Below are 24315 nucleotides of genomic sequence, written 5' to 3' on the forward strand. Positions count from 1 at the left end.
GCCGTGGCAGGGGGTGGAATGAGATGAGTTTTAAGGTCCCTTCCAACCCAAACTATTTACGATTCCATGACCTCTTTTCTTCCTGAACAGAGCAGTGGGAAATCCATGAGCAATGGGAAGGATGGAAGGCACAGTTTGAAGGCAGTGACCTCCCCCTCACCCCAATGTCCATGGGGGGACAGGGACATCCCACAGCCCCAGCTGTAAACACTTAGCAAAGGAGGTTCTGTAAATGTCCCTTTTCTCACAGCTGGCCTGGGTGGTGCCAGTGGGGACCCAGCAGGCCCAGTTCCATCCCACAACACCCAGTTCAGGTACCAAGGCTCCAACCCTGCCAGCCCTTCCCTCACAGAGGGAGGGTTTGCATTTATTTATTAGTTCCCCATGTCAGGGAGCTACCCAGCCTCCTCCCAGTGCAGAATCAGAGCCAGCAGCATCCTGCAGCTGCCCCAGTGCAGGATCAGAGCCAGCAGCATCCTGCAGCTCCCCAGTGCAGGATCAGAGCCAGCAGCATCCTGCAGCTCCCCAGTGCAGGATCAGAGCCAGCAGCATCCTGCAGCTCCCCAGTGCAGGAGCAGAGCCAGCAGCATCCTGCAGCTGCCCCAGTGCAGGAGCAGAACCAGCAGCATCCTGCAGCTCCTCCAGTGCAGGAGCAGAACCAGCAGCATCCTGCAGCTGCCCCAGTGCAGGAGCAGAGCCAGCAGCATCCTGCAGCTGCCCCAGTGCAGGAGCAGAGCCAGCAGCATCCTGCAGCTCCTCCAGTGCAGGAGCAGAGCCAGCAGCATCCTGCAGCTCCCCAGTGCAGGATCAGAGTCAGCAGCATCCTGCAGCTCCTCCAGTGCAGGAGCAGAGCCAGCAGCATCCTGCAGCTCCTCCAGTGCAGGAGCAGAGCCAGCAGCATCCTGCAGCTCTGCCAGTGCAGGAGCAGAGCCAGCAGCATCCTGCAGCTCCCCCAGTGCAGGAGAGGCTGAGCAGCTGCCTGCTGATGGAGCCAGAGCCTGCAGGAAACACCTCCCCCACGGCCCCACACGGTCATGGCCCTAATTCCTTTGGACAGCTTTCCTGCAGGCTCTGGGTCAGGGACAGCAGGGACACGCTCTGTGCCCTTGGCTGAGCCACAGCCCTGGCTCTGCAGCACCAGAGCTGGGATGGAGGGGCCCCAGGACCCCACTCCTGTGGGTGATGGACCCCTCACTTCCCTGTAGGACAGGAATGATCCTCAGGGATGCACCCCTCAATTCCCTGCACCACAGCAGCGCTCCTTAGGGATGGACCTATGGAATCACAAAACCTATGGAATCCCATAACCTATTCCCTATGGAATCATGTAACCCACACCCTATGGAATCCCATAACCCATTCTCTATGGAATCACAAACCTATAGAATGCCATAACCTATTCCCTATGGAATCATGTAACCCACACCCCATGGAATCCCATAACCCATTCTCTATGGAATCCCATTACCCATACCCCATGGAAGCACATAACCCATTTCCTATTGAATCACAAACCTATAGAATCCCATAACCCATTCCCTATGGAATCACAAAACCCACAGCCCATGGAATTCCACAACCCATACCCCAGGGAATCACAAACCTATGGAATCCCATAACGCACACCCTATGGAATCCCATAACACATTTCCTATGGAATCACAAAACCCACAGCCCATGGAATCCCATAACCCACACCCCAGGGAATCACAAACCTATAGAATCCCATAACCCATTCCCTATGGAATCCCATAACCCACACCCCATGGCACCACCACCCCCAGCAGGCACAGGGGGCCATGCAAACCTCTGGATCCAGCTGTTCCCTTCCAGGGCTGCTCCTGAGGCATTTCCTGGCAGTGTCCCACAGCTCCTGTCCCACCCTGTGGTGGCTGGCAGTGTCCCACCAGCCCAGATTCCAGCTGGGTTCCAGGATTCCAGCATGTGGCTGTTTCTGTGTTTTCATGCATTGATAGCTCAATCCCCTGGAAATGACACCAAATCCTTGGCAATGTTAAAAATACACATTTATTACTCCACATGTGCAATGCCTTCCCACAGTATCTGCAAAAACACAACCTTGTCATAACTTAAATATTCTGTGGTGTGATAAAATTGTCATGCAAGAAAATTACAGGGATGTATTGACATAAAATACAAAGATATATTTACATAGATCTGCACTGAAATAATTGTAAAAATACCCTCCCAAGGCAGCAGGATTTCAGCACTGTCCAGGGTCAAGTCCACATTACTGGTATTTCTGCTAGTATTTTATTACTCTTAGACTCTTTTTGGCAAGCTCTGGAGTAATAGAGAATTGGCAACAGAAGAAACATCAGGACCTGACCTGGCATTTGTCTTCTGCACAAAATTCCAGTGAAGGCTGTGGAATTCAAAGCCAACACTTAAAAATATGCAACTTTGCAAAACTTTGTAACACAACAGAGATAAGAAAAACAATCTCATGGCAAGTGATTAAAGGAGAATAATTTATAGGTGCTGTAGACTTTTCACAGCAGATAATGGCACACACTGTATAAATCCATCATACAAAAAAATACAGGTATTTAAATATTTATGTACAGAAAATTCCTGTTCTGGCTGTAGCTGTCAGTGCCACCTCCCAGCTGGGTGTGGCCCTGGGCTCTGGCACTGTCAGGTTTGCCCAGCAGCAGCAGCCAGGGCACACCAGGGCTCCACAGCCCCTGAGCTTTGTCCCCAGCCTGGGCCAGCAGCCAGGGACAGGAGCAGCCAGGGGTGGCACAGGGAGGAGGGAGGATCGGAGCCCAGGGCTCCTCTGTGGGTGGGGGAGCTGGGCATGGACACCTGGCAGGAGCCACAAAGATGGGGAGGGCAAGAGGAGCGAGCTGGGCTCAGCTGGCCCTGGCAGGGACAGGGACACAGCAATGGGGACACAAGAGGGGCCCAGAGTGGGGCAGGGGGCCCAGAGCCCTGGAACCTCCACAGGGGTTCTGACAATGAGCTGTTTCCCATCACTTGTCCCTTTTCCAGCTGCTCTGTCCATGCCACTCCCTCTCCAGGGACAGAGTGTCAATGGAACCCTGTCACCCTGGCTCTGCTAAGGTGGTGCCCAAATGCCATTTCAGACCAAACCAAACACTGCAGTGATGCCCATGGTGCCTCTCCCACCCAGCAGAGCCCCCCCAGCTCCGTGTCCTGCTGCTGCTCCCAGGGTTCAGCTTCAGCAGTGACCCAGCACAGCCCTGGGATGCCCTGCTGGGTTCCAGGGGTGCTGCCCAGGCAGCCAGGACCTGCCCAGAGCGTTACCCTGGGAAGGAGCCATTCCCTGGCATCCCCCAGGAGCTCCCCTGGCCCTGCCAGGGGCTGCTGAGCTGTTCTGCCCTGGAGAAGAGGGGTGCAGGTGACTGACACAGAGGGGGTTTGGGCTGAGAAACCCCCATTTCAGAAACAAGCCAGCTCCTGGCACACACAGCAACCTCCACCTCAGGGCACACCTGCCTCCTGTCCTAGGGAAAGCAATGGAAACATCAATTACACACATCCTGGGACTGCCAACACCTCTCCTGGCCTGAGAGCTGATGTATCTTCATCACTCATCCAGTAGTTTGGTCAAAAAATCAGTGACACTCTGTCATTCCAGCAGCCCAAAATGTTGCCATTATTTACAGGAAGTTGCTAAATAGTGCAATGGAATTCACTGTAAAAGCCCACCCACAGTGGAGTAAATCACCTGTAGTGATAACTCCTGAATAAATACAGGCTCACCTGCTGTGCCAGGACAGAGCTGAGAGCTGTGGGATGGAGGCACGAGGGGAGCACAGAGCCCTGGGGACAGGAGCAGGCTGCCCTGGAGAGCAGGGGCACACCTGCACACACAGGTGAGCTCTGGCAGGTGACAGAAGGCAACTGGGCTCCCTGCTACCCAGTGAGAGACTGGAAGTTACTGGGCAGAGAGGGCAGGTTCCCCCAGCACAGCCTGGTCAGAGCCAGGGTGGGACAAGGAGCAGGAGGACACACTGATTTGAGCCCTGACTGATGGCCACAGCCCCTGAGCTGTCATTAAGGCAGCTGCTAACGAGCACAGGGTGCAGGACCATGGGTGACAGCAGGACCAGGGGCTGACAGCATCTCCTGGCCCTGCCCTGAGAACAGACACAGAACTGGAGCAGCTCTGGCTGCCCCCTGCTCAGCCTTCCATCAAACATCCCTGCACAGCTTCAGCCTCACACTGTCCCCACATAAAACTGGGGGAGACACAGCTGTGCCCTGGCTGTGTGAGATCATTTCATACTCCTCTGCCTTCCTGGTTCATTCCTGGAAACAAGAACCACAACAAAACTGCTCCTGACAGAGCCTGATCTGCTCAAAACATCTCCCAGCCAGTTCTGCATCAGGAATGCCCAGGAAGGAGGCAAACCCTGCTGGTGACTGTGGTGCCACCACACCCAGAGCAGTCCTGTGGCACTGCTTGGGCTCAGCCACAGTGACCAAAACCCACTGCAGCAGCTTCAGCAGCTCCTGCAGTGAAGGGCCCTGCAGCAGGAAATCACACCCACAGCAGGAGCAAGGGGACAGGTCCTGTCCTATTAAGACAGGTATTGGCAAATTATATACAGTACTTGTACTTTACACTGAAAATAAAGGAGATCAAAGGGTGAAATACAATGTTCCTGTCTTTCACACCCAAGTCACTCACAAATCCTCAGCCTCTGACAAACTGTGTCCTCCAAAGCTGGGACATGGAGCCAGCCCCCAACCATCCCACAGCTCCTCACTGCCTGCAGCAGCCACATCCAGCAGGAGAATATTGAAATGCATCCTGCAGCTCAAACACACATTGAACATTACCCAGCCCCTGAAGAATCCATGGAGTGCACAAAGAACATTTGCCTTGAATGGGGAAAGGACCTGACAGGTGACACAGGGACAGGAGGTGCCTGGGATGTCCTTGTGCTGCAGGGGCTGAACCTGGGGCTGCTCTGCTCTGCACAGGGGCTGTGCCAGGGCTGCTCTGCCCACTGCCCACGGCCAGGGCAGCATCTGAACAGGGAGTGCCAAAGCCAAGCTCATACCCCCTCCCTGGCCTTCCTCCCCGCCCCTCCTCCTCCCAAGGACGTGGCTTCTCTCCCTGTCCTCTCACTGCATTAAAAACGTGTAGATCAGCAATCTGACATGAAAACAGAAAGATTAAATCAGTTGATCTCCTCCCCTGACAAATTGCATAGGTCCTGCCTTCCCCCAGCAAGCAGCCACGGTGCTGGGCTGGAGATCCATGGCTGGAGAGCAGTCCTGGGGAGCTCTGGCTTCTTCCAGCTCTAAGGGACAGTCCTGGGGAGCTCTGGCTGGCTCCAGCTCTCAGTGACAGTCCTGGGGAGCTCTGACTGGTTCCAGCTCTAAGGGACAGTCCTGGGGAGCTCTGGCTGGCTCCAGCTCTCAGTGACAGTCCTGGGGAGCTCTGGGTTGTTCCAGCTCTCAGTGACAGTCCTGGTGAGCTCTGGGTTGTTCCAGCTCTCAGTGACAGTCCTGGGGAGCTCTGGCTGGTTCCAGCTCTCAGTGACAGTCCTGGGGAGCTCTGGCTGGTTCCAGCTCTCAGGGGAGCTGCCAGTGCTGTCCAGAGCAGGCTCGGTGCTCAGCACACCTGAGGCAGGTGAGGGGGCTGGCCTGGCCTAGCTGCTGCCCGAGGAGCACACAGAGCTGCACATGTGCAGGGGCTCAGCCTCAGCCTCGTCGGGGGTCTCGGAGGTGGTCACGGACTCGCTGGGCTGCTCCTGGCTCCTCTTCAGCCTGGGCAGAGGAGGAAGCAGGAGTCACACAGCTGTGCCCAAACAAACCCCCAGGAGTGGGCAGGGAGCCCAGGTGCCCCCTCACTGCTCCAGAGGTGCCCACAGAGCACGAGGAGTCCCCCCAGAGCTCAGAGAGGGGTCAGGTCAGAGCCCAGCAAAGCATCAGCAAAGGACACTGACCTGCTCTGGAATGCCCCAAAACAGCCTGAGGGCTTCAGCCCACCCAGAACCTGGCCCTGAGTGCCCCCAGCACAGCCCTGCCAGCCCCAAACCCCAACCTGAATGCCCCCAGCACTGCCCCCCCAAACCCCAGCCAGGAGTGCCCCCAGCACAGCCAGGCTCCTGCACCCCCAAACCCCAACCCTGAGTGCCCCCAGCATAGCCAGACTCCTGCCAGCACTTTCACTGCCTGCTTATTCTCACAAGGGACCTTAATCATCCTATGAACCTAATCTGTGTGTTAAAGGCCTCCCCAGCCATTGAGTCCAACCTTCCTCACCTTCATTTCCCAAAACATCATCTGCTAAAAGCAGGATGGGTTGAGGAGGTGCCACAGGGGAATGGAGGCAGAGTCACACACACACATTAAACCCCAGAAGTCCCACTACAGCGAATTTTATTTAATGGCAGTTAATAATCCCTGATCTTGCCTCCCTTTGTGGCCAGGAACATTTTTCATAGACAGGCAGCACCTGAGCTCCTCTGCTGACACCATTCACCTGGGGCTAAGCCAGCAGCAAGGTGCTCCTGGCTGTGAGGCACTGCACTGGCTCCTAAGGGAAGGCAGAAAAAGCAGCATTTTTCCCTAAAAGAAACACCCCACACACTCACTTCTCTCTGTTGAAGATGACAAAGTCCTGCTGGATAGCTTCAAGGCATTCCTGGAGATAGTCATTTTCCTGTTGAAGGAGAACAAAACATGCACAAGCAGCCCCATTTGCATCTCCTGGCTGCCTGCAGCCCCCAGCAGTCCAGCTGTGCAGGAGCCCCCAGCCCCTGAGCCTCAGTCCCACATCTGGAGGCAGCAGGGCTGGCTGCCAATGGCTTCCAGCAGGGCCAGTGCTTTCCCCAAAGCACAGATCCCTGTGCCTGACATGAACATTGATCCATGAGCACTGCACGTGCTGTCAGCCCGAGGGGAGCACGGGCAGCGTGGGGAGAGCCCAGCACAGCCCAGTGTGGATCCCTGCACGGGCACACAGGGAGTGCTGCCCTGTGCTCAGCTGGGGCTGGGCAGGTGTCTTGGGGAGCAATGCAGGATGTGCCCAGCAATGTGTGTTCTGTCCCATCTGCTGAAGGTGGGGCAGTGCCCCTGATCTCCTGGCACACATTATCTGCTCATGGGCCATCTTTAAACCAGCTGGGCAATCATCTTTATCTTCCCACAGCCCATCCTCCCTCCAGGAGATATCTCCTGTTCATGGCTCAGGTGTTAAAAACCAGGTGGGGCAGTCATCTTTACGTTTCCCATGACCCACCCTTCATCCAGGAGGTATCACCTGTTAATGGGCCATTGTTAAAAACTGGGTGTGGCAGTGACCCTGATCCCTGTGGGAGATATCTCCTGTTAATGGGCCATTGTTTAAAACTGGGTGGGGCAGTGCCCCTGATCTCCTGGCACACATTATCTGCTAATGGGCCATCTTTAAACCAGCTGGGCAATCATCTTTATCTTTCCACAGCCCATCCTTCCTCCAGGAGATATCTCCTGTTCATGGCCACTGAGTCCCAGGGCATGGCTGATAAAATTCCATCATCCCACTGGGAGATGCTCTAGCCAGGGCAGGAGCCAAGCCTTTCCTACCCAGAGAAAAACTGAGATTTGGACACCAAGGGACCTTCTTTCCACTGGATTCCAGAGGAAAACCAGACCCTTCCACATCATCCCTGGAGCTTCAGAGGAAACTGCCCCTTCTCCAGGAGCACTGCTCCAGCTGAGCCACATCTGCCCCTGCAGGAGGATGCAGCACCATGGAATGGGACTGTGCCACCACCCTGACTGACTGACTGTGCCAGCTTGGATTCTGACTCTGGCAGGGTTGGGATTGTTCTGTGTAATACTGCATTGCTATTTTAGTTGTCCTAGGAAAGAACTGTTATTCCTATTCCCATATCTTTGCCTGAGCGCCCTTAATTTCAAAATTATAATAATTTGGAGGGAGGGGGTTTACATTCTCCATTTCAAAGAGAAGCTCCTGCCTTTATTGGCAGACACCTGAACTTCAAACCAGGACAGCAGGGACACAGGCTGAGCACACTGGGCAGCCCAGACCCCTGCTGCTCATTTCAGTGCTGTGAAAGTCTGGCCAAACTTCCACCAGAGGAACACCTGGCTATTGAAATGATGGGTTTCCATGCAAATAAACCAGTAAGAGCTGCAGTGCCCGCCCAAAGAGCCTTTTCCCAGCTGGTGTCACCCAGGCAGCACATACAGACTGGGAGCTGTCCTTGCTGTTATCCCTCGACTTGTTCTTGGCCAGCCTCTTCTTCTTCTTGTGCAGGGGCCTGGACTCCAGGATCATCTCCTCCAGCTCGAAGGTGGGGTCGCAGTGCAGGCGGCCCTTCTGCCAGGACACACAGCAGGGCTCAGGCACAGCCCAGGGCCAGCCAGCACCCAGGGGCCCTGCTGTGACAGGGTGCCCCTGAGCAGCAGCAGGGCACAGGGGGTCACTCACGTTGGGGACGAAGCCTGGCTCCACGCGCTTCTCGCCCACGTCGCCCCACGCCACACCTGCCAGGTGAGCTGAGCCCTGCATGTGCTCCAGGCACGAGAAACGATGCTCAGGGTTCACTGTCAGCAGCTGGGGAGGGATGGAGGTGATCAGGGGTGGGACAGGAGCCCTCCTGCCAGAGAAGGCTGTGGGAAAGGGGTGGCACTGCAGGACAAGCAGCTGAGGAAACGCTCTGGGGGACACGGGGGGATCCCCTCCCAGCTGCTGGCACATCCCTGTGAGAGGCTGGCTCCTGCAAGCCCGGCTGCCCAGCAGATGGCAATGCAAACCTGGGAATGCGCCTCTGCCCGCAGCGCTGCTGCTCGTTAAACCGAATCTAATTATGCAAATTACCCCTCCAGCATTAACTCATACCGCAGGCACTTATTGGCTGCCAGCACCGGCTGTATCTTTCCTACAGCAAACTCCTCAGCTCCTTTCCAGAGTTCCCAAGCGAGCCAGAGCTGCACCAGGTGTCCCAACCCATCCCAGCCTTCTCCAGCAGCAGCATGAGGAAAGCAGCAGAGCACTCCATAGAGCCATTCCCTGTCCCCTGTCCCTCCACCTCCTGTCCAAGCCCTTTCCAGCTTCTCCTGGAGCCCCTTCAGGTACTGGAAGGGGCTTTAAGGTCTCCCTGGAACTTTTTCTTATCAAGGCTTAACATCCCTGACTGTCCCAGCATGCTTTGTGTATATTATTATTATCATTACTCTTACTATTCATTGTTTATTAATATGCTGGTAATTTTCCAGCTAGTCCTGCCTGTGCAGTAGCCACCATCCCTCCCCAGAAAGACAATTCACACAGCAATTCACCCAGCTCCATCCTGAAGGAGAATCCACCCAACAATTCACCCATTTCCAGCCCAGAAGGACAATTCACCCAGCAATTCACCCACTCCCAGCCCGAGGGCCCCTCACCTTCCTCAGCAGCCCGACCATGTCCCTGGACCAGGCTGAGGAGTACTGGACACTGACAGTGCTGAAGAGCTGCACCAGGGACTCCACGGGGTTGTTGGAGTGGATGTCATAGGGCCTCTGGGGACAAGAGCACGGGGTGAGGGCTGGCCTGTCCCCTGGCTCAGCCTGGCTCAGGGGTCAAGGGCAGGGACAGGCCAGCCCTACCCAGCCCCGCAGCAGCTCGTAGGCCATGATGCCCAGGGACCACCAGTCCACCTCGAAGGAGTAGCCCGTGCCGCCGCTCAGGAAGGAGTGGAAGATCTCTGGGGCTGAGCAGAGAGGGAAACGAGCAGCAGCAGGTTATTTGTGCTTCTCTGTTCCATATCCCACATCAGTCAGAGCACAGCACTCACAGTGAATTCTCTGCCCCAGGGGAGGCTGAGTGAGGCAGGGGAGGGCAGGAGGGGATGGGGATGGAGAGGGCAGGATGGAGGGGACTGTACAGGATATAATGCAGAGGGCAGGACAGGGAGGGCAGGAGGGGATGGGGAGGGCAGGATGGAGGGGACTGTACAGGATATAATGCAGAGGGCAGGACAGGACAGGGGAGGGGATGGGGATGGAGAGGGCAGGATGGAGGGGACTGTACAGGATATAATGCAGAGGGCAGGACAGGACAGGAGGGGATGGGGTGACAGGACAGGAGGGGATGGGGTGACATGCCAACCACGATGCCTTCACACTGGGATTTCCCCTTCTCAAACCATCAGGCTGATGAACGAATTGGCCACAAGCACCAATTCCTGGATGAACTGGATGCCCCTGGCCCAGCGTGGGCTGAGCTCCCAAAATGTGACCCAGGCACAAGCAGTTGTTGTTTCTTACCCATGTATGGCTTGGTCCCAGCCAATGCTGTCGCTCTTTCACCGTCCCTAATGATTGTTGCAATATTAAAATCTGTTAAATGGGCATGACCTTAAATAAAGACACATTTTAAGAAGGAATTAATGGCAGTGCAGTGGCAATGCAGAGTCAGAACACATTTGTTTCATCAGCTTCTGCCCTCAGACAGGGTAGCACAGACACAGGCAGGGCAGGGTCAGATCCCATGGAATGGCCATAAGAGATCCCAAAGGTTTCCCAGGATTTGGGCTGGCCAGGTGAATAAAGCTGGGAGCTTTGGGTGTTGATTTTAAATTCCACGTGGAGCTAGCCAGTGACCCTCCAGCACTGGCCAAACTGCTCTGGAGGAGTGAAAAAGACACCAGGGAAACACTGTCCTAGAAGCACAGAATGTTTGGGTTGGAAGGGACTTGGGATCATCTTAGGGATCATCGTGGAGCTTTCACTAGACTCAGGTGTCCCAAGCCCTGGAAGGCTGAGCTGCAGCGACTCCAGGGCTGACGTGGGGCTGAGCACAGCACAGGGGTCACAGCTGGGGGACCCTCCCCAGGCAAACAGCACAGGCATGGTCAGCAAATGTGAGCCAGTAAAGGCAGAGCAGCTCATCCCACACTCCCCCCAGGTGGAAAGATGCCCAGCACCCAGGAGTGTGAAGAATCTGTCCCTGCAATGAATGAGGGGGCAAACCAAGAGGAGCAGAGTGATCCTACCTTGCTCATCAAGGAGGATGTTGTCTGGTTTTACATCTCTGGGGAAAGAAGGAAGATTACAGCAGATGGAATCTCAGCCAGATCAGGGATGAGACTCAATGACAAAAATCCTGCAATCATTTATCTATCAAATTTAGGAACAAATAAACATATTCTTATGTGAGGCAAGCCCCCTTATGATGGACTAGAAATAAACTTTTCCTGAGCAACTTGGTGAAAAACTGGAAGCATTAGACTTGCTCAGGCCTCATTCCCAAGGAAAAGGAATAACAAGACTGGGGATATTTGTGTGAAGCCCTGGATGGGTTTAACACCTGCCCTGAAATGTTCAGCCCCCCAGTGAAGCATCAGAAGAGGTGGGGGCAGCACGGGCAGCACGAGCCACCCCAAGGACAGCAGGGCAGGGTCAGCAGGGCAGGGTCAGCAGGGCAGGGTCAGCAGGGCAGGGCCCAGCAGGGCAGGGTCAGCAGGGCAGGGTCAGCAGGGCAGGGGTCAGCAGGGCAGGGGTCAGCAGGGCAGGGTCAGCAGAGCAGGGTCAGCAGAGCAGGTCCCAGCAGGGCAGGGTCAGCAGGGCAGGGTCAGCAGGGCAGGGTCAGCAGAGCAGGGTCAGCAGAGCAGGGGTCAGCAGGGCAGGGTCAGCAGGGCAGGGTCAGCAGAGCAGGGTCAGCAGAGCAGGGGTCAGCAGGGCAGGGTCAGCAGAGCAGGTCCCAGCAGGGCAGGTCCCAGCAGGGCAGGGCCCTGGCAGCTGCCTGGTACCTGTGGATGATGTGCTGGCTCTGCAGGTAGTCCAGGGCCAGGGCCATCTCACAGATGTACAGTTTCACTGTTTCCTCAGTGAACTGCACGTTCTGCTGCAGGTGGTAGCGCAGGTCCCCCCCCAGGAGCAGGTCCACCACCATGAACATGTCCTCCTCATCCTGGAAGGAATACCTGCAGGACAGGGAGTGGCTGAGCCCCAGGGGGCTCACAGACCCTTCCCCAGCTCTGCTCCCTCACAAACCCACTCCAGCCCCTCCAGCTCCTTGCAGTGATGTGCCCAAACTGAAGATGTGCCCAGCTCAAGATGCTCGCTTGTTTTTCAGTCAATTGCTACACTAAGCAGTGCTTCCCTGGAAGAGATGAGTATCCAGGTAATGTCCCCTGCTCACCCCTCACTGTCCCTGAGCTGCTGGGCCATGTCAGCCCACCAGCACAGAGCCACACACTGCACAGAAACTTCACATTTTCAACTGCAAAAAATCTCATAAAACCTACTTAAAATATCCTAGCCTATCCTGAAGATGAATTGGAAACCACAACTGCTGATTTAGCCAGATAAACCAGAAGAAGAGGTTTATATTTACTGTGGAGTAAACCGCCTCTCTAAATGTGCCGTGGGTCCCACGGGAGACTGACAGCAGTGGGGATACACCAAAACAAGGCTCATTGTTATATTTGGTGACTGCAGCCCAAGGAAAGAGTATGTGGGATTGTATAATACTTATGAATCACTCACTTCTGCTCCCATCTTAAATGTAGGTTTATTCCAAAACTATGAGTCGAAGGGGTTTGCTATGAGAGCAACTTCTCTCCAGAATTTCATTGCTTGTTGGGAAAAATATTTGCAACTGCTAAGAAGCTGAAAAATATCAATATTAACTCAATTGGCTATTCTGGAGCAATGAATCAACAAACCAAATGTGACACATCGCCCATTTCCATCGCTTTGGGTATAAAACTTCCTCAGCCTTTAGATGTGTCCCCCTCCCCTCCAGCCTGGCACACATCAGCACTGCTGGAGTGGGAGGAGACCCCTCCCAGGGCAGGGAGGCCAAGAAAGGACAGATCACCTGCAGCACTGACCAACAGAGCTAGGATAAATGCACTACTGTCCAAAACTGTAAATCAGCTTTTCCTGCAAGATTTGGTAACGATGTGTGTGAGCTCCAAAGGATGCGTTTTGTCTGGCCAGTGAGAGCAGTGCAGGGCACAGGGAGGGATGCTGGAGGGCTCAGGGGTCCATGGGGGTGTGGGCAGGGGACAGACTGCAGCCTTTGCTTCTGGCACTGCCTGGACAGGATACTCAGGCACTGCTGACTCAAGCTACTTGTCAGATTTCAGCCTGATTTTAAGAGTGGTTTTTAAACCATTCCCTAGAAGGTTGCTCAGCAATGAGGATCTTTCTGCTGGTGCAGGCAGTGGAGTCCCTACGGAGCAGTTTGAAAGGCTGCTGCTGCAGGGATGAGCAGGGGGCTCTGAGGGCCTGGCACTGCAGGTGTGTGGCCCTGCTGCTCACCAGAGGTTCACCAGGAAGACGTGCTCGATCTCCTGCAGGATCTCCAGCTCGCGGAAGACGTTGCGCACCTCGTCCCTCTCGATGCACTGCTGCTTGTTCATGTACTTCATGGCGTACATCTTCTCCGTGTCCCTCTTCTGCACAATGCACACCTGGCCAGGGGCAGAGACTGGAGCAGCTGCACAGCCTGCTCTGCCCCTGGGGAGCTGAGACCCGCTGGGCTCGGTGCCTCAGACACCTCTGATCCCTGATTCATGGTCACTGATCCCTGATCACTGATCCCTGATTCATGGTCACTGATCCCTGATTCCTGACCCCTCATCCCTGATCCGACATCCCTGATTCCTCATCCTTCATCCCTGATTCCTCATCCTGCATCCCTGATTCATGGTCACTGATCCCTGATCACTGATTGCTGATCCCTCATCCTTCATCCCTGATTTATGATCCTTCATCCCTGATTCATGGTCACTGGTCCCTGATCCCTTATCCTTCATTCCTGATCCTTCATCCCTGATTCCTGATCCCTCATCCCAGATACCTGATCCCTGACCCACAATCCCTCATCCTGATCCCTCATCCTTCATCCCTGATCCCTGATTCCTGTTCCCCTATTCCTGAACCTTGATCCCCCATCCCTGATTCCTGATTCCTTGTTCCTGATCTCTCATCCCCGATCCCTGATTCGTGATCCCAGCCCGTCCCTGCTCCCAGCCCGTCCCTGCTCCCAGCCCATCCCTGCTCCCATGCCCGGCTGGCGAGTGCACGCCCTTTGCTCCAGCCAGGGCACGGTGCCAGCTCCGGAGAGCTTTCCCAAGGCAGATCTTCTCCAACAATTGTTCTGGGAGCAGTGTGGACACCTTTGGGCTCGCTGTCTCTGGGTGCAAACCACAGAGTTCCTTCCCTGCAGGGCGGGTCTGACCTGCCCGGCACATCGCTGTGCTCTGGAGGGGGAGAACGATCCCTTGGGGGGGCAGAAAGCGGCTAAAATGCAAATTTATTACAAGGGGCCCGGATCCCCGCTGTGCCCAGGGCACGGCTCCGCCGATGGCACCTTCATCACCCAGCGGCTGCTCCAAAGCTCATTAGCCACCGCGGGAGCTATTTTCAAATGAACTAACGGCGTGTCTGCTTCTGCTGTAATGAGATCTGCCCTCTTTTAATCACAGCGGGTAATGAGGATGAGCTGGGCAGGTTCCCGGGCAGGCGGAGCGGGTCCCGCTTGCCCCGAGCGCAGGGAAAAGGGAATTTCTGCGGGAGCGCAGGCAGGTGGGAGCTCCGCGCCCCGAACGCTGCCATTAATCAGCATTTACAAGCGCTAATGGTGCTCGGTGTGATACCACCAGGGACACGCTGCCGCCAGCAGGTGACAGAATAATGGGTGGTTATCGTTGGCTGATAAACCCCAATTAGTACGCGCGGGAATTACCGGGGTTATTTCCCGCCGCCGTTTTTCGGTGGGAGCGGGGAATCCGCCTGTGCTGGAATTCTCCATGGGCAGAGTGACCTGAGCTCTTCCCCCCTTCCCGGAGCCCCCGGTGCCCAGGGGCGAGCAGAGCCCAGCTCAGCTGCCAGGCACCGTTCAGGGTACAAAACAAGGCAAAACCTTCTTCCTGCACACTTAATAATAATAATAAACCACCTACCACCATGCACACCCCCAGCAGGATCCAGCCCCTGCCTAGAGCCGGCTGAATTGGTTCTATGTTCAATAAACAAAAATAATTTTATATTTTATAAATTCTTTGAGCAGCAAAGCCCTAAATTTATTTCTTTAAAGCATGGTCGTTGCTGTAGAACTGCTCTGAAAACAATCCTCTAGGTAACAGCCGTCAAGGTACTGAGCAACATTCTCCCCTGATGTCAGTTTATTCCACATTATTGCTGGAAGCTCATTAATTTCTAGGTGATTAATTTTTTAGGTTGTGACTTGCTGTACCTTAATCAGCATTGCATGCTGTTCTGAGGTCATTTGTCTCTTGTTTCTCTACAGTGAAAATGAGAGCCCAGCATAGTAAAAACTTCATGTACTCTGTACTTGTGATAAACAGTTTTCTGCAATGGAACAGCATCACCTCCACACACAGCAGCAGCAGCTCTGGGCACCCTGGAATTGTTTGTTCTGTGATTTCTGGGGGAATGTGGGTGTCCTGCAGCTGAGCAGGGCTGCCTGAGGCCACAGTGACAGCAGGGGCAGGGCCCTGGGTCTGCACACAGCCACAGCAGGTGGGACCAGCTGCTGTCCCATCCCTGCTGGCATCACATCCCTGGTGACATCACATCCCTGGTGACATCACACCACTGGTGACATCACATCCCTGCTCACATCATATCCCTGCTCACATCCCATCACTGGTGACAATCCACCACTGCTCACATCACATCCCATCCCTGCTGACATCACACTGCTCTGGGGAATGCTCTGGTACAGTGTGGTGCTCCCTGGAACTGCTCACATCACAGCACTGGTGACATCCCAGCACTGCTCACATCCCATCCCTGAGCAGTGGTGCCGGTGGGGATGGCTCTGCAGCAGCTGCAGCTGGGGATGGCTCCAGCTGCACTGTCACTGGCTCCCCTCCATGTGCAGAGGTGACCCCAGGAAGGTGCTGGTGACCAGGGGGTGTCACTGTCACAGCTCTGCACACTCCCTGGGCAGCAGAGCCTTTCCTTCTTGAATTTCCCTCCTTGGCTCCTGCTGTGTAAGACGAGACCCATGCCCTGCACTCGTCCCGACAGCCTCAGGGCCACGGGGACGTGGCACTGTGCCAGCCTGGATTTCACTCAGAGCAGAGTCAAGGCTCAGTCAGCCAACACCACACACCCACTCCAAACACCTTCATCCCACCCAGCTCTGGGCCGTGGCCAGACCCTGCTCTGCTTTATAAAAATGCTGATTTGCAGTGCTTGCACCTTGCCCACATGCACTGATTTCTCCTCCAGCTTCTGCTGGGTATTTATCCCTCCCTGTTTCCCCCAGTATCTATAGAACTGCCATTTACCAGAAAGGTTGAAATTTGAAATGCAGAGCATTAACATCAAATTGCCCATGGCTCCAGAAGCATCAGCAGGCTTGGGGACTGCGTGGGGAAAGAAATCTCTGCTGTGGGGGAAGCAGAGCAGCAGCCTCAGGGGTGGGGAAACAGCTCTGAGGGAGAACTAAGCCTTTCATTCTGAAGGACCTGAAGCAGTGAGAAGGCATTTACCATGATGTAGAAACAGCTCAAGCTTTTTTTGATAGCTGATTTCATTTTTGAGCACTGGATTTTACTTTGGAGCCAGACTGCAAGGGCAAGGACAGGCTGGACAGTTGTGTTCACTGGTATCCTGAGCTGGTTGAGCAAGGAGTAAAGCAGGTGAGCAGGGCTTTGCTGCAGCTGTGCACTACTGAAAGGATAACCTCAATATTGACTTCCAACAATCTCATCTCCTTTAGCCAAGTTCTCTTCTCAGCTCTTACACCAAGACATCATTCAATTTTCCCAGGGGTTTCATCCTTCAGAAAGTGTCTGGAGGGAAATCCCTGTCCCCAGCACATCCCCGGGACCCTCTGCTTTGCTCTTGTGCCAAGAACTGCAGGCAGAACCTCACCAATTATCCATTATAAAAATCAAATCATTTAAACTCCCAGCTGCTGTCAGGAAAGCTGCAAACAGGGATCACTCTGTTCTGGACATGGCCACAGCTGCAGGACACAGAACAACTTCCCTTGGCTTTCAAATGCATTTTGTGTCCATCCTGTATTGTGATGGTGCTGTTGGCAATTAAAAACAGCCCTTCCCTGGCAATTAGCATCTGTGTAATACTGGTAATCAAAAAGTCCATAACAATTTGTTCTACAATCCTCACAAATATCAAGGATAAAATCAGCTAATCAAATTGTTTTCCAGGCAGAGCCAAGAGAGCAGAGCTGAAAGCTCAGGTGTAGCTGCAGTGCCCCAGTTCAGTGCCAGCACATCTGGGAATTCCATCCCAGCTCCCAGGGAACAATTCCTGCCCCAAATCCCATCCAACCCTCTAGAACTGCAGTGTGACCCCCAGGAGCCACGCTCTGAGCATGAGTTATCAGCTCAACAAATCTGCCTTCACATCCTTAAGTGCTGATTTTGTTTCTGTTCCCAGAGACCTTGCCACATTTCACTCCTTAAGTTATTTTTCATGGAGCTTTACAAGTTCAGTTTTTCCCTGCTGAGGAGCTGTGCTTTTCCATAAGATTGGTGGACTCGTTTGTCAGAACACCATAAATCATTAAAATCTCTTTTATGCAGCACTGCTGTTTGCTGCAGCCAAGTTGTAACAGCAGCTGATGAAACTTTTATTCACAGCAAGCCTGTTGGTGTTTCCAGGTCGTGTCAACACTTCCATGAAAAATGTCTTTCTCAGTTGCTTATGCTGAGCCAAAAAAGCCTTCTGACCCAAAATAACACCTGCTGTTCCAACATCACTTCAGTGTGCTGCGGATCAGAGGACACAGAACCCCAGACTGGGCTGGGCTGGAGGGACCCCAAATCCCCCCAGTGCCCCCCTGCCATGGGGACACCTCCCAGTGTCCCAGTGTCCAGCCTGGCCCTGGGCACTGCAGGGATCAGCCACAGCTGCTCTGGCAATCCCCACAGCCCCATTCTGCACTCCCAGCAGTGTGCAGCCCCCCAGGGCAGCCCCCTGCACCAGTGAACCCACTGGGCAGGAGCAGCTGCAGTGGCTCAAAGCACAGCAGAGCTGAGCTTGTCCATGGGTTTGGTTGTTTTTATTTTCCACAATCAGCCTTATTCTGTCTTGCTCACACAAATGGGACAAGCAGCACTGAAACTGTGTCAGGAAAATCTCTCCTCCTTGGTACCCTGCAAACGGGCTGGGGCATTCCAGCTGCTGTCAGGGAACATTTCCTAATTGTGGAAGGGGCTGCAGAATGAAATCTGCAGGGTCTGGATCCTTGATTTAATGCATTTAAGGTGGTTCAGAGTCAGCATTTCCCTTTAGTGTCACACTGAGAAAACAAGGTCCCATCAGACATTAAGCAGATGTTTCTGTAATTGAGTTTGGATATGGGGGATTATTTGGCTTGGAGCTCCACAACACGTGTAGATTTCTTGTCCTCAGGAGAGACACTAATCCAAATAAACAAGGAGAAACTGAGGAAGTGACAGCAGAGAGCACTAAAGAACAAAAGGCAAAGAGGAGTGTTTTCCTTTGCTTTTGCTTGTCCTGGTTCTCCACCTCTCCCCTGCACACCAGCCAAGCACCAGAGCTGGTGTCTCACCCAGGTCAACACAAACATCTGGAGCATCTGGAGCTCCTTTGGCCCCAGCCCTGAGCACATCTCCTGTGGGAATGGGGTGGGATTGCTGCCCTGGGAGCCCTGAGCACAGGGCAGAGAGCCCAGGAGATGCTCTGGGGCTGCCACAGAGGCTGCAGCATCTGCAGGGATCCCATGCTCAGAGAGCTCTGCTCCTCTGTTCAATAATTAAAGCAGAATGATGGAGAGTGAGACCAACCTGCAGAGATCCCTGAGGACTCTGTGAGCCACCTTCCTGCTTTGGTGGGCCCAGAGCTGCCTCCCCATCCCTCCAGCTCAGACTCACATGAGGAGCTGCCCCTGTGCACAGGCACAGCCACCAGGGACTGCCTGAATACATTGTGCAATGTCTCCCTGTGGGTGACAGCATTTTGAGCTATGTCTGATATGTGGAGCTCTCTCTCCTTATGGCCATGACTACTGGCTGCTTAAAGAGGCAAAATTATTTTTTTTAGCTATGTATTTGACAGATATTGGGAACAGAAAGAAATCTAATTACTTCCAATGAAGATTGGAGGGCCTTATTTAATCTCTGCACACAAATTGATGTTGAAGTTCCCTGACCCCAAGGCAAGAACACTCGCTGTGCTATTCTGGAAAGCCCCATCACTCACTGTGACCCAGGTGGCCCCAGTGTCCCCTTTGTGCTGGGGCCACAGCACACCCAGGCAGCAGAGCTTCCCCTCTGTGCTGGAGGAAATTGCCACAGCTCCTTCTCAGCCAAGAAAGGAGGGGCTGCTGATGTTCCACAGAGCTGAGCCCTCAGCAGGAACCAGTGCCAGTGTGGGCTCCCCTTGGCTTTGCCTCACTCCCCTGGCTGGGTTTGCACCAGGGCATCAGCCCTGGCAGGGCAGCTCTGAGGCTGGGACAGGGGAGGGCACAGGAGAGGGCAGAGGGGAGGGCACAGGGCTGGGGACAGGGCTGGGGACAGGGCTGGGGACAGGGGAGGGCACAGGAGAGGGCAGAGGGGAGGGCACAGGGCTGGGGACAGGGCTGGGGACAGGGCTGGGGACAGGGGAGGGCACAGGGCTGGGGACAGGGCTGGGCACAGGGGAGGGCAGAGGAGAGGACACAGGGCTGGGGGTGCTGGGCACAGACCTGGGCACAGGGGAGGGCACAGGGCTGGGGACAGGGCTGGGGACAGGGCTGGGGACAGGGCTGGGGACATGGGAGGGCACAGGAGAGGGCACAGGGCTGGGGTGCTGGGCTCACAAACCCTGCTCCTCCTGGCTGCTCTGCCCCTGTCACTGCCTGTCACACCAGGGCTGCCTTCCCCTTCAGAGCTCCTCTAACATCTCTGCCAAACAGCACCTGATTAGCTCAGGTTACCAAGATAAAGAAATGTGCTTTCTGTTTCTCCGTATTTCCAGGGATGGGACTCCTCTGCCCAGGAACACCCTGAAAATCTCAGAATGTTTGGGTTGGAGGGACCCTAAAGTGCCCCCTGCCATGGCAGGGACACCTTCCCCTGTCCCAGTGCTCCAGCCCCAATGTCCAGCCTGATCCAGGACACTGCCAGGGATCCAGCACAGCTGCTCTGGGCAAGCACCTCAACCTCTCTGACAAGCCCAAAGACACCAGCAGGGGACAAAATCGACTTGCAGAGCAGAGCAGGGGAGAGCTGAGCCCTGGGGATGCAGCAGGGTACACAGGGGACACAGGGGACACAGGGGACACAGGGCACCCAGGGTCACTCAGGGGCACTCAGGAGCACACAGGGGACACAGGGGACACAGGGCACACAGGGCACAGGGCACATAGGGGACACAGGGGACACAGGGGGGGACACAGGGACACAGGGCACACAGGGGACACAGGGCACACAGGGGACACAGGGGACACAGGGGACACAGGGGGGCACACAGGGGCACACAGGGGACACAGGGACACATGATGCCACACAGGGACACAGTGGCACCACGGGCAGGGCTGGCTGGAGCTGTGTCCATCCTCACCCAGCCAGGGAGAGCAGGCTGCTCTGGGACCCTCAACCTGGTTTGCTCCACCTGCATTTGCTGTGCAGGAACAGAAAAGTGCTCCATACTGCATTGCCCTTTCTTGAGAGGAATTTTTAGCACTTACTTTTAAAAACAATTTTTAGATCAAAAGTAATAATATGGCACAACAGTCTTACTGCAAGTCCTCGAGAGAACGACAGGAACAGAAGGAATCTGGATGGATTTTGGACATAAATAGCAAGCAAAAGGGAGGTGAGGGTGGAAAGCAGAGACACAAAAGGCTTCTGTTCAATTAACATGGTTTCTTTCCATGCTCTTCTTTCTTTAAAAAATCTTATGGACTTAACAGTCCAGAGTGTTTTCTGAAGGGAGGCAGAACCCCTGGTCACACAGGTAAAAGACAGTCTATCCCAAATGTGATGGGCCAGTAAGAATAAAAGGTATTGAGGAAAAATAAGAAAAGCCAATTTGCAATTGTCAGAGTGATCCTGTAGTTACAGTCTCATTTCAGAGAACAAAATGGCCAGTTGGTACGAAAATGGAAAGCACTAAATTTAGAATTTGCCAACATTTCACTGCTGATATTTTAATTGCACAGAACTATGAAACATTTGTGGCTTTGCTCTCACACTGCAGCCTGTCCCACACAGGCTCTGTCCCTGGCAGGAGCACTGCTGCTGCCCCAGAGCCCAGCTCAGCCTGGGGTGCCCATCCCTGGCCAAGGCTGCTCACAGCCCCTCCCTTCTCAGCTGGGCACCACCTGCAGCACTCCTGCTCCTCCTGCTCCCCCTGCACCCACTGCAGAGGCACAGGGGGTCCCAGGGGGCTCCTGTGGCTTGTGGGCAGCTCCTGCCCTGCCCTGGAGCTGTGCCCACTCAGACACACTGCCCAGGGCACACAGGGCACACCTGCAGCACTCTGCAAAACACAGGCAGCACTTCCTTCACAAACTCCAATTGCTGGGTCAAACTGCTGGATCCATAATTTCATAGGAGCTGAGGACCCTGCTCCTTATCACTGATGGCATTAAGTGGTTTGTAATTGGATTGTCCAGCCATGAGCAAGAACACAACATCCCCAACTCACAGGCTGCAGCTCCCAGGACCTGTGGATGACCCTGATGTCCAGCCCAGCTTCAGTTTTGTTGCTGCCAAAAGCTGCATCTGAGGCTGGAACCTTCCATCTCTCAGCTCCATTTAGGAGCTGCTGGGGGTGTGGGCTGTGATGGCTTGTCAGAACAAAAACAAGATCCAAATGCTGGCCACATTTCAGCCTTGAGACAGTTCTGGTTATCATTAGTGACAAAGGATGGGTTTTAGTGTCAGAGTTTTTCTGTTGGCTGTGTGGGGCAGGAGGAGCCTGTGGAACAGGAGGTTCTCCAGGGCACTGCTGACAGAACAACCACCACACTTCCAGTTACTCATCTGATCAATGCCAAAACATTCTGCCCTTTGCCCCCACAGGTGGGTGTTTGTGGAGTTCTGTGATGCATTTACACCGTGTCCGACAGAACCAGAGACTCCTTCCAGGTGGGAAAGAGCTCCAAGGTCGAGGTGCAGTGATTGCCAAACACCCTGCCAGAGCAGGGCTGGGTGCACCTGCTGCCCCTCCCTGGGCTGCACCAGCAGGGATGGGCACTGCCCCAGCCCCCTGGCAGCCTGTTCCAGTGCTCCAAAGCCACCCTGGCCAGCTCCATCCTCCCCTCTCCTCCTCCTGTGACCCTCTCTGTGCCTGACCCTGCTGACCAGGGCCAGGGCTGGATCAGCCACTCAACAGGCAGCAGATGATGAGCCAGGAAAGGGTTCCCTTGATCAAGGACCTCAGAATGAGGGCTCAGGAGGGGAGGGGGAGAGGGGAGGCTGTGGGTGGATTTTGTTGCAGAATCTAATGCTGAAAAAACTCTCATGTAAGAGCCTGAGCAGCCAGCTGCAGTCAAGGCTTGATGCACACCCAGGGATTCAGGTGAGGAAACTGCTGCTGGCACTGCCCAGGCAGCTCTCCCTGTGCCAGGCCAGCAGCTGCCCTGTGCCCCAGGCTGAGCAGAGTGCTGCTGCTGCTGCTGCTGCTGCTGCTGCTGCTGCTGCTGCTGCTGCTGCTGCCGCCACGGGGCTCAGAACACCTGTGACATGGGCCAGCCACCCTGGGGACACCAGCCACCCTGGGGACACCAGCCACCCTGGGGACACCAGACACTCAGGGGACACCAGCCACCCTGGGGACAGCAGCCACATGGGGACACCAGACACCTGGGGACACCAGCCACCCTGGGGACAGCAGCCACCTCCCCCCAGCTGCCCTGAGCCCCTGCCAGCAGTGCCAGCCCGTGCAGACCTGCAGGGTGGCCCAGGGCCAGCAGGGCAGTTTGGGTGGAGGACAAGGATTGTGCCCCTGCTCTCTTACACCTCTCTGCTGTCCAGGTCCACCCCAGCTCCCATCCCACACCCGTGTGACTCACCCACAGGAATGTTGGGGGCTCAAATAAACCCCAGGCAGCTTCTAGTGCAGAGTTAATAAGGCTCTGCTGTATAATAATAACAGAAGTGGGCAGCTTGTTTGGTAAATCATGGTCTTTTGAAGGCTGCTGTTTCAGAAAGCCCAAAGAGGTCCCCAGTGGGAAGTGCAGGATCATCCCAGCCCCTTCCAGTGAGCTCAGGGCTCACCCAGTCCCTCCAGACCCTCCAGTGGCACTCTGATTTTCCTGCTGCTGCCCCCCCAGCCTGAGATCAGGCACTGAGGGGGTTGGACCCCATCCCACTGCCCCCCATGCTCTGCCACTCTCCTGGGGCTTTCACCAGTGTTGGCTCAGCTTGCCAACACCCAGGCAAGGAGAACAATCCCTTGGGACAAGCTGGGAGCTGGATCAGAGGCAGCTGTGTGTGCTCTGTGCCTGCTCCTGGTCACTGTCCCAGCCCTGCAGCTGCTCCTGTGCTGGAAGCAATGCTGGAGTCAGAATCACAGAATCATGGAATATCCTGAGCTGGAAAATAGCACAGGGAGTCCAACCCCTGTCCCTGCCCAGGCACCACCACAACCCCCCCGTGCATCCCTGGGAGCAGAGCTCAGGGCTGGACAACCCAATTACCAACCACTTAATGCCATAAATGATGAGGAGCAGGGTCCCCATTTCCTATGAAATTATGGATACATCAGCATGATACAGCAAATAGATTTTATGAAGGGAAATACTGCCTGGGTTTGTCCAGAGCATTACAGGCGTACCCTGGTGCTGCTCTGGGCAGTGCTGTTTGTTCTGATTTCTCCACAGCAGTGAAGAGTAAGTAATGAATCCCCACAGCCCCATCCAGCTCCTCATTCCTTGGAAAAGGCAGGACCAAGAGGGAGGCTCAGGTTCAAACAGCCCCAGCTGCCCCACAGAGCCACAAGGGAGCAACTTCCACCAGCTCAGTCCTGCTCCTGTGATGCCACCAGTGCCCTTGGGCCCTCTGGGTCTCACCCTGCCTCTCCTGAAGCAAAGGAACCTCAGAGCCTGTTTCCCACTCAAACAGGGCCACAACTGCACCCCATTCCAGAAACCCCCTCCTGGCTGCTGCTGCTGCTCAGAAAACCAGAGCAGCAAAACCTGAGCAGCTGCTGCTGCTTGGGAAGGAGCCTGTGCTGCCAGAGGAACATTCTGCTGAGAGTAAATCACTGAAAATCAAATAATATCACCTCTACTCTGTGTGGGAAATATTACACACTTGCTAATTGGAGTAAACATGGAATTGAACCTGACCATAATTTTATTAATTATACCCTAAAGCTGATTAAACCCATCTCTAGAAAACAGAAATTGGC

General features: G+C 54.7%; 1 protein-coding gene across 1 annotated transcript in view; it reads right to left on the reverse strand.

Moving 5' to 3' along the window:
• Window positions 1-5517: 5517 nt before the first annotated feature.
• Window positions 5518-24315, reverse strand: part of STK32C (serine/threonine kinase 32C) — a 52313-nt gene continuing 33515 nt past the window's right edge. Inside the window, exons 3-12 of the mRNA XM_079311948.1 lie at window positions 13267-13418; window positions 11748-11921; window positions 10992-11029; window positions 10264-10353; window positions 9604-9707; window positions 9400-9516; window positions 8444-8569; window positions 8201-8332; window positions 6600-6667; window positions 5518-5769 (exon numbers count right to left, since the gene is read on the reverse strand). Of these exons, the coding sequence (XP_079168074.1) occupies window positions 5652-5769; window positions 6600-6667; window positions 8201-8332; window positions 8444-8569; window positions 9400-9516; window positions 9604-9707; window positions 10264-10353; window positions 10992-11029; window positions 11748-11921; window positions 13267-13418 (1119 nt within the window). The 3' untranslated portion in view covers window positions 5518-5651. The remainder of the gene's footprint in view (window positions 5770-6599; window positions 6668-8200; window positions 8333-8443; window positions 8570-9399; window positions 9517-9603; window positions 9708-10263; window positions 10354-10991; window positions 11030-11747; window positions 11922-13266; window positions 13419-24315) is intronic.

This window comes from Erithacus rubecula, assembly GCF_903797595.1.
Source record: "Erithacus rubecula genome assembly, chromosome: 9".
NCBI classification, from domain to species: domain Eukaryota; kingdom Metazoa; phylum Chordata; class Aves; order Passeriformes; family Muscicapidae; genus Erithacus; species Erithacus rubecula.